At 38.4% G+C, this 11083-nt stretch overlaps 1 protein-coding gene across 2 annotated transcripts in view; it reads right to left on the bottom strand.

The window, feature by feature from the left end:
* Positions 1-11083, bottom strand: part of LOC149792448 (uncharacterized) — a 124534-nt gene that overhangs the window by 95880 nt on the left and 17571 nt on the right. For both annotated transcript variants that reach the window (XM_089971028.1, XM_089971029.1), the window contains exon 6: positions 7725-7800. In XM_089971028.1, the coding sequence (XP_089827154.1) occupies positions 7725-7800 (76 nt within the window). The remainder of the gene's footprint in view (positions 1-7724; positions 7801-11083) is intronic.

Genomic DNA, 11083 nt, shown 5'->3' with positions numbered 1-11083 from the left:
ATCACCTCACTACAGGAAACAAGACTACCAGATTCTGGGTCCCTCAGAGAAAAGAACTACACATTCTTCTGGCAAGGAAAGAGCGCAGATGAAGCCAGAGAGTTTGGTGTTGGATTCGCTGTCAGGAACACTCTGCTGGGAATGATAGAACCCTGCCAACAAGGAAATGAAAGACTGCTATCCCTCTGCCTCCACACCACAAACGGACCTGTCAACCTGATCAGTGTATACGCTCCCACACTAAGATCTGCCACAGATACCAAGGATGAGTTTTATGATGAGTTAAACTCGCTCATCGACAAAATTCCCAAGGAAGAGAACTTGATTTTGCTGGGCGACTTCAATCCTAGGGTGGGTGCCGATCATGACTCTTGGCCCTCCTGTCTTGGCAAGTTTGGCATTGGGAAGATGAATGAGAATGGGCAGCGCCTTCTAGAGATGTGCTCGTACCACGAACTCAGCATCACCAATTTATTCTTTCAGACAAAGCCACAGCACAAAGTGTCTTGGAGGCATCCCCGGTCTAAACACTGGCACCAGCTGGACTTGATCATTACAAGACGGTCAGCCATGAAGGGTGTGCTTCTTACCCGTACCTTCCACAGTGCTGACTGTGACACCGACCACTCGCTGGTGTGCTGCAAAATTAAGCTTCAGCCAAAGAAGATCCACCACTCTAGGCAAGAGGGTCAACCACGCATTGATGTGAGCAAGACATCATATCCAGACAAGGCTGAGGAATTCACATATGCTCTTTCCAAGACGTTTGACTCTGAACCCCCCAACGGCAGTGCCAAAGAAAGATGGGATTACATCAGAGAGACTGTATACAGCACAGCCACACGGATCTTTGGTAAGAAGCAATCAAAGAACAATGACTGGTTTGAGGCTAACTCTGCCACACTCATGCCAGCCATAGAAGAGCATTGCAGTGCTCACCTGCAATACAAGCGATCCCCCTGTCAGAAGACACTACAGGCATACAGGTCTACCAGAAGCAAAGTGCAGAGATTAGCACGGCAGTGTGCCAATGAATACTGGCTTCAGCTCTGTCAGAGTATCGAGTCAGCAGCAGATATTGGAAACATCAGAGGCATGTACAATGGCATAAAGAAAGCAATGGGTCCCACGAAGAAACTGACAGCACCACTGAAGTCTGCCACAGGCGATACCATCCAAAACAAGGGCAAGCAGATAGAGCATTGGGTGGAATACTACTCCGAACTGTACTCCAAAGAGAACCACGTGAACAATGATGCCCTCAACACCATTGAAAACCTCCCTCCAATGGCCGAACTGGACGAGAAACCTACTGTAGACGAACTAAAGAAGGCCTTAGAGAAACTGTCCCTAGGTAAAGCCCCAGGGAAGGATGGCATCACAGCAGAACTGTGGATGTAGCGTGCTTCTCACACACCTGCACGACCTCCTCTGCCAGTGCTGGGACGAGGGGGCAGTGCCTCAGGACATGAGAGATGCTAACATCATAACCCTGTACAAGAACAAGGGCGACAGAAGTGACTGCAACAACTACAGGGGCATATCACTTCTCAGCATCGTGGGTAAAATTTTCGCACGCATCATCCTGAACAGACTGCAGACGCTCGCTGACAGAGTTTACCCAGAGTTGCAGTGCGGGTTCTGTGCAGAGAGGTCCACAATTGACATGATCTTCTCTGTCAGGCAACTGCAGGAAAAATGCAGAGAACAACACAGACCCCTCTTCCTGGCCTCTATAGACCTCACCAAGGCATTCGATCTGGTCAGCAGAGACAGACTCTTCACAATCCTGGCGAAAATTGGTTGCCCTCCAAAGCTGCTAAACATGATCCAGTCCTTCCACGATGACATGAAAGACACAGTGCAGTATGATGGCTCAACATCCGAACCCTTTGACATCCGCAGTGGAGTTAAACAGGGCTGTGTCCTTGCCCCCACGTTCTTCGGCATCTTCTTCGCAGTCCTGCTCAAGCACGCCTTTGGGACGTCCACAGAAGGGATTTACCTGCACACACGATCAGACGGCAGACTGTTCAACCTGGCACGACTGAAGGCAAAGAGCAAAGTGCGTGAAGTAACCATCAGGGACATGCTCTTCGCAGACGATGCTGCTCTAGCCACCCACACAGAAGCTGAGCTTCAGCGCCTGATGGCCCGCTTTGCTAAAGCATGTGATGAGTTTGGGTTAACTATAAGCCTAAAGAAAACAAACGTGATGGTCCAGGATGCGGACCCCCCAAGCATCATCATCAACAACTACGAACTTGAGGTGGTGAGTCAGTTCATGTATCTCGGTTCTACCATCACCAACAACCTCTTGCTCGATGCTGAGCTCAACAAGCGGATCGGAAAGGCATCAACAACTCTCTCCAGGTTGTCGCAGAGAGTGTGGAACAACAGCATGCTGACCATGAACACTAAGATCACCGTGTACCGTGCATGCATGCTAAGCACTCTCATGTATGCCAGTAAAACCTGGACTCTGTACGCCTCACAAGAGAAAAGACTGAGTGCCTTTCACATGCGATGCCTCCGACGCATACTCGGGATCACCTGGAGCGATCGAGTAACAAACAACGAGGTGCTCGAGCGTGCCAAGATTCCCAGCATGATCACACTCCTCCACCAACGCCGCATCAGATGGCTGGGCCATGTACATCGGATGGATGACGAACGGATCCCCAAAGACATTCTTTATTCGGAACTTGCCTCTGGCAAAAGGTCGATCGGACGGCCACATCTCCGCTTCAAGGATGTCTGTAAGCACGACATGAAAGCCCTTGATATTGATGTCAACACCTGGGAAGAGCTCGCTCTAGACAGATCAAGCTGGCGACATGCTCTGATCACTGGTTTGAAAGCCGGAGAGGACAAGCAACGCTTGCTAGCTGATGAAAGACGATCGCAGAGGAAGAAGAAGCAGCTTCAACCAACACCTGACACAACCTTCAAGTGCAGCAAGTGCAGCAGGGACTGCCACTCCCGCACTGGACTACTTAGCCACAGCAGACGCTGCACAACCACCAACTGGGATATCTCTCATGGGCGCAGTTCCATCGTCTCTCGAGACTAACGGATGCCAACAAATTTAAAATTGCTGGGTACACAGAGAAAAACCCGATTAAAATGGCTTAAAATAATAATGCAATGATTCAGTAATATTATAAAGTGATGATGAAATTAGTTTGAATGTCTCACTGGCTGTTTAATGTCTCACTGGCTGTTTAAATGTATACCTACAGGAATCTGGCATTTTATATTTTGGATATATGCAGGAATTTAGCATTTTATATTTTGGATATATGCAAGAATGTAGCATTTTATATTTTGGATATATGCAGGAATCTAGCAATTTATATTCTGGATATATGCAGGAATTTAGCATTTTATATTTTGGATATGTGCAGGAATCTAGCACTTATATTTTGGATATATGCAGGAATCAAGCATTTTATATTTTGGATATATGCAGGAATTTAGCATTTTATATTTTGGATATGTGCAAGAATGTAGCATTTTATATTTTGGATATATGCAGGAATCAATCATTTTATATTTTGGATGTATAATAATTTGCATATAAACTATATAGGAATCTAGCATTCATATTTTGGATATATGCAGGAATCTAGTATTTTATATTTTGGATATATGCAGGAATCTAGTATTTTATATTCTGGATATAAACTATATAGGAATCTAGCATTTTATGTTTTGGAAATATGCAGGAATTTAGCATATTATATTTCAGATTTACAAAAATGTGTATGTAAACTAAGCAGGAATCTAGCATTTTATATTTTGGATATATGCTGGAACCTAGTATGTTATATTTTGGATATATGCAGGAATCTAGTATTTTATATTTTGGATATACAACAATTTGCATAGAAACAATGCATGATTCTAGCACTTCATATTTTGAATATATAATAATTTGCATATAAACTATATAGGAATCTAGCATTCATATTTTGGATATATGCAGGAATCTAGTATTTTATATTTTGAATATATGCAGGAATCTAGTATTTATATTTTGGATATATGCAGGAATCTAGTATTATATTTTAGATATATAATAATTTGCATATAAACTATATTGGAATCTAGCATTCATATTTTGGATATATGCAGGAATCTAGCATTTTATATTTTGGATATATGCAGGAATCTAGTATTTATATTTTGGATATATGCAGGAATCTAGTATTATATTTTAGATATATAATAATTTGCATATAAACTATATAGGAATCTAGCATTCATATTTTGGATATATGCATGGAATCTAGCACTTATATTTTGGATATATGCAGGAATCTAGTATTTTATATTTTGGATATATGCAGGAATCTAGTATTTTATATTTTGGACATATGCAGAAATCTAGTATTTTATATTCTGGATATATATAGAAATCTAGCATTCATATTTTGGATATATGCAGGAATCTAGCATTCATATTTTGGATATATGCAGGAATCTAGCATTTTATATTTTGGATATATGCAGGAATCTAGCATTTTATACTCTGCATATACAATAATCTGCATATCAACTTTGCAGGAATCTAGCAGGACATTTAAAAGTTACAAATATACAAGTGTCACGCACCCAGCTGAAATAAAGAACCAAAAATTAAGTACAAAGAATGCAAACAAGAATAATCTATATGCTTGTTTCAAAAAATAATAAGCTGACGCATTCTAAGTCAATCTTTATCACTGAGCATAGTGTAACAGATTTCTGTTTCTAATGAATTACTGACTTTAATATGAATGCATTATGTAAATTACATTAAATTATATTAAACGTAAGACGTTTCAAACACCACATAGAAAAAGTCACAATATATGCTGGGCCTTACATTAGATTTAAAGTTGGAAGGTGAATTGCCCAAGTAGGCGGAAGCTTTGGGGGATCTCCCCCAACAGGGATACATTTTTTTAAAGTAGCCAGGTGTAAGTAAAAGCAGCCAGGTAAATCGCCCAGTTCCCAACCGATAAGGAAAACCCTACATATGTTCCTTGTCATAGATCAATTTAGTTCCGCCAGTTGACTTAAGTTACAGCAATATAATTATGAAATGGTGGACATAGCTTATCTTCTCCCGCTCAAAATACCTCAGGGCATGCATGGGAGTCAGTCTCAGGTTAAGAGGCCACGCCTCATGTTGGCTATTTCAGAAGTACAAATCATGACAAAATATAGAAAGTGTCAACATACCAACTGACAGGTTACCTTTGTTCAAAGACATGATGACTTTTATGTTGAGACACAACTCCCATCACGTTTACAATGTTAACTTTCTCTTACAAGGCCAGCCAATCAGATGCCTTTTTATGTTGACACACAACTCCCATCATATGTTTACAGTGTTAACTTTTTCTTACAAGGCCACCCATTCAGATGCCATTTTATGCTGACACACAACTCCCATCATGTGTTTACATTGGTTCCTCTGTTACAAGGCCACACATTCTGTTACAGGAAAGTGACCTTGTAAGATGGGTGGCCTTTCTTGAGGGTGGATCACACAAATGTAATAACTAAGTAAAGTATGAAAGGCATAACTGATCTTGTAAACAGTTAATATTTTAATTTAAAAACCAGAGGCTTGTTATGAAATCAAATGGACAATATTTAAATCAATGTCATTTAAAATAATTATGAATAATCATTGTTTAAATAACCAATAAATTCTTGGACCAAAAATCTTGCTGTAACTATCCATGTGACTCTGTAGATTCCATTTTCTTGCTGTAGTAAAATGTATACTAACACTGTTTTTATCTTTCTAACATCAAATTTCTTAATATTAATCAAAGGACCTCCCTCATTTTATCAAGACAAATTCCATTTACTTTTGATTGTAACTTGTGTATGTCTGATGTTTTCTTGGACTTTTTTAAACATCTTATTCAGTCTATGGCAATATGTATTGTTATCAAATAATATGTTTATAATGTTTACAAAGGAAATGAGTTTATCATGTAAACAACTGGTTTTAGTCTGGTACCCTTCCAAGTACACTTGTAATCTATGTGATTCAAAGGAATGAGCTTATCATGCGAACAACTAGTTTTAGTCTGGTACCCTTCCAACTTGTAATCTATGTGATTCAAAGAAAATGAGCTTATCATGTGAACATCTGGTTTTAGTCTGGTACCCTTCCAAGTACACTTGTGATCTATGTGATTCAAAGGAAATGAGCTTATCATGTGATCAACTGGTTTTAGTCTGGTACCCTTCCAACTTGTAATCTATGTGATTCAAAGGAAATGAGCTTATCATGTGAACAACTGGTTTTAGTCTGGTACCCTTCCAAGTACACTTGTAATCTATGTGAGAGAAACCACAACAGCAAACACACAATTTGTTAATAATGGTGTCTGGAGGTCATGGTGACTTGAGCTGAAAAATGTTTCTCAGTTGTTAACTTTTGTCATCTTGATAATTATTGTTGGAAATAATAGCCTGTAATTATCAAAATATCAAAACCTAACATGAAAGGACACAGCAGTAAGGATTAAACATTTTACCAGCATGTCAAAACAAATGTCAATGTACTAAATTAAAAAAGTCTATAAATATTCTGTCGGTAAACACTGATATGCAGCCAGTCACATGAAGTAAATTTGAGACTTTTGGGTTAATATGCCAACTCACATGAGGTAAATTTGAGACTTTTGAGTTAATATGCCAGCCACTGGCCATGTTAGAAGGGTGGCCAACTTACAGGGATAGTACTTCTGAACACAAACGCGGCAGTGCCTTGGAATTCTGGCTTTAAAAAAAGAGGTGGGGGATTCAAAAGGGGGATCACTATCAAATATGTACAAGTTTTTGTCCTCAGTAATGTATTCTTGCAGAATGTAGCACTCCATTCCTTGAAAAATCTGAAGCAACTGACCCTCTTGTATGAAATAGCAACTGTAGTGATGGTTTAATATAGATTGTTATCTATTCAAAGTGCCTGTTATCATTTTAATCGTAAACATGGATGGATATACAGTACAATGATGATTCGTTAGGTACATTGTGATTATCTGTTTTCCTCAAACAACAATGCATTTTGTGCATATAGATTTATGCATGACTTTCTATTATATTATAATACTTCTGCATTTTGTGTTTTTTCTTTTCTTAACTTACAATAATGACCATTCACAAAAAAAGCATTATAAAAACTGAATTTCATTGTTCATATTACGAACATGTAGGAGGGACGACATTGATCTCCAAACTATTATGGTGTAGTAAACACGGATACAAATTGGTGAATGGGTAAAATGTGGCAAACTAAAGCAAATTCAGGCAATAATTAGTTCTAATTTTATCTTTTCTTATAAATGCATTCATTATAGTAATCAGTGCATCTCCGTGACTCCTCAAACAGAAGGAAAAAAGCAAAGGGGAGGAGGGTATTAGAATGATGACCTACCACAAGTATTTCCCCTTATAACAAATTTCTAATAAGACCATGGCTTTATCCAGTAAACAAAAACAATATAAGGCATGTTTGGGTAGGAAACAGCTAGTCAATGACCACTAAAACCAGTGTCTGTTTAACACATGACTTTTATAAGGGAAATTTTCAAAGGGAATGACCACTGAGACCAGGTGTCTGCTAAAAAAAAGTTGGCCATAAGGGCATGTTTGACTGCACATTATGTATTGGATGTAATTTTCTAAATGACTGGAAAGAAATGCTTATTTACCTCAATGTCAAGAATCTCTTTTCTTGATTTTAAAATCCTCTTGTCAATAATTTGGTCAATGAGTACTTTATCCTCCCTGTAAAATAAAACAATCCAGCAAACAATGTCACACATCAAACAAAACAACAAATTCCATGGAAGCAGGAGTCTCAATTGCTTGCATATGATTGGCAGTATGACTATAATTTCTTTGAAACTCACAAAAGTGAGATAAAAACAAGACACCCTGGAGGGCCTGATATTGCTCATTTAGTAGATGACATATGTCAGCTTCTGAATGTTTGATTAGGTGCTTTACAGTACAGCAACACAAATAGGTTATTTAGTGCCCAAGCAGTTGAAGTGCCTTGCCAAAGGACACATCACAGTTACTGCCCCAGGTTGGTCCAATGGTAGGATTCAAACCCCCATCGTTTCAGTCACGAGTCCGGTACACCAACCACTGCACTATTGCAGCTTTCAGCTTTGGAATGCAAATTCACACATGTATTGAAACTAGAGAAGGAAAAGCTTGTTGATTAATGTTACTGTGTTTTATCTTTCATCCACATATATATATATATATATATATATATATATATATATATATATATATATATATATATATATATATATATATATATATATATATATATGTATGTTAAGTGCCCGTCCCAAACAGGACTGATCATATTAGAAGAAATTTGTTTATCTGGTAGTAAGTAGTTTATTACCATATAGAGAAATCTGTAGCTATCTGATTGGTCAACAACCAATGCACAGGACATGGTACTTGTAGGATGTACAGAATTTTGGACAAGGTGTTGTTGTTGTTGTTGTTGTTGTAGGGTTTAACGCCATTTTTCAGCACATGATAGGCTATACATGGCGGACAGTATTAATGGTGGAGGAAGAACCCGGGAAAAACCCAGAAAGAAATGCCGACCAATGAGAAGCTACTGGCAAGCTTTCTCACATACCCACATTAGCTGAATCTGAGACTCGAACCCACGCAGACAGAGGTGAGATGGCAGTGATCCGTAATGAATAGCGCTTCAGACCACTTGGCCACTCGGGGCCCCCTTGGACAAGGTGTGTGAAAATCATGTGACATATTTGCAAATAGCACCAATGGCAATGGTATAAATATAAATAAAATGGGCACCTCCATACTATCAATTAAAAACTGTTTTATTATTCTGAACATGCTCAACATAATTAAAGCAAAGATAAAAAAAATTATATTAAGGTCACAGAAATATTATGTCAACAGGAACTAATTCTAGAAAACAACATCTGCTTTACATCAAAGAAGCAAAGAAATATCCTAGAAATGAAATGGTCTAAAATGATACCATATAGATAAAACAAAGAGAACAAATATAACAGCATGATCTATTAGAATAAGCAGATCAGTCAAAAATCATAAATGCGGAATAAAAAGAGAACTGACGACTTGTTAAAAAAACATTATACATAAAATCTTAAATCAATTTCTGGCCATTTGGCTATACTACCTCTCAATCTGGGTCAATGGTTCTTCCCAGGGTTTACCCAGGTTCTTCCTCCACCATTAATACTTGCTGCCATGCATAGCCTATCATGTGCTGAAAGATGGCGTTAAACCCCACAACAACAACCTCTCAATCTAAAGATAATTAAATTCCTTACAATCCAAGACCATAATAGTGAATAAAGTGGACTCAAGTTTTGATATTGTGAGAACAAAATTGAAACTTAAAAACAGAAAAAATGCACACTTACAACCTCAACCTACAGAAAATTTCACAAAAACATGGAATTTAACCAAGCTTTTGTCCGACCTGGAAAAAACGTCTGAGGAATAATAAATCTGTTACAGTCTTTTTGACAATCTGTATGGGATTTTAGCATCATGTTAACCTTTATCATTGAAGCCTATGGAAAACAATCTTTACTAGTAAAATTTGTTTTTCAATAATGCTTGCCTAATCATGATACCTTAGGAGAACAACTACCTCACAAATCTTTAGCTACAATGTTAAAAGTTATCTGCCCACCTAGGTAGCAGTTAGACATAGTGATCTCCCACTGATACCAAGATTGGTGTCAAATCCCATGAAATTGTCATTTATAACTGGCATGGAAAGCATGCTCTCTATATAGATTAACTGCAGAGGCTGGGAGGATGTATGTGTACCATAAGTATTATCGAAGAAACATTTTACTAGAAAAAATTTGTTTCTTCTCCAAACATCTTACCCAATCACAATACCTTAGGAGAATAGGTAAAAGGTGGAAGGAGATACACCCCCTTATCCCAGAAAGCCCATCTCTGGTCCCCTAAGGTATGAGAGACAGCTTCAATATAACATGACTGGAAAATAGACTCCATATGTTAGGGAACAGCTTCTAAAGTGAAAAAGTTTCTTCCAAGTTGCAAAGCTGCATCTTTATGTTACTGTCAAACAACCCAGAAAGGTAACCTTTTCCACCACAGGTAAAGGTGCTGAGCCTTTCAGATGAAAGATCTCTGATAAAAGCTGGAGAAGTATATCAAGGCATGGATTATAAGGCATAGATAGACAACAATTTTAATGATATCAAATGCTGTGGTGACTGTCGTAACTTTATATGCTGATATGTGAAGCAAATTCATTGGTGTGGTTTAGTTCAAAATGCTGAAAAGATAGCCCACTTTATTCAAGATGAATGTGTCCATGTTGATAAATCATCCTTTCCCCTCTATTAAAGACAAAATGAGGCTTTATCCCCTGGATGCAATGGCTCAGCATTCCAGAAATACCTCTTAAGAGACAATGTTACCCGTAGTAAAGGCCCAATGACATTCTACACAGGTAAAATCAGTAAAGTATCGGGTGTACAACCATGAATAAGATCATAAAGAAAATTAACGCAGCAGAAATTACACAGCAATAGTAAATAAGTTTTCTATATCATGAACCAGACCACCACTTATTAATATGGTTATAGCAATGTGAGGGGACAGCATCGCAACCTATGCAGGCATGTACCAAAGGTGCCAAGGCATGTAAAGACGACACTGATAAATAGAAAGTTAGGAAATTTATCAATTGAGTGTACTTCCCTTACAAGATGAAACTCCTCCAACTTTTTTTTTAAGGCAGAAAGCTTCAGAACTTCTGATACGGATTTTGTGAAGCTTCACTGTCTGTAGAAAGCATGCTACTTGCCACAAGTAGAAGTAGTAACTGACAATTTCACAGAATTTCGCGCCAATCCAGGTATCAATGGAAGATCACTCTATACAACTGCCACCTAGGTGGGCAGATAACTTTTAGCTTCTTAGCTAAAAGTTTTAGCCTGGGAGGGCTGGATTTTTGAGGTAGTTGTAGTCCTCGTATGGTATTATGATTGGG

The sequence above is a fragment of the Sinohyriopsis cumingii genome, chromosome 9, assembly GCF_028554795.1.
Source record: "Sinohyriopsis cumingii isolate HCF-2022 chromosome 9, ASM2855479v2, whole genome shotgun sequence".
Classification (NCBI taxonomy): Eukaryota; Metazoa; Mollusca; class Bivalvia; order Unionida; family Unionidae; genus Sinohyriopsis; species Sinohyriopsis cumingii.
The sequence above is the reverse complement of the archived record's forward strand: the minus strand, read 5'-3'. Positions and strand labels throughout refer to the sequence as shown.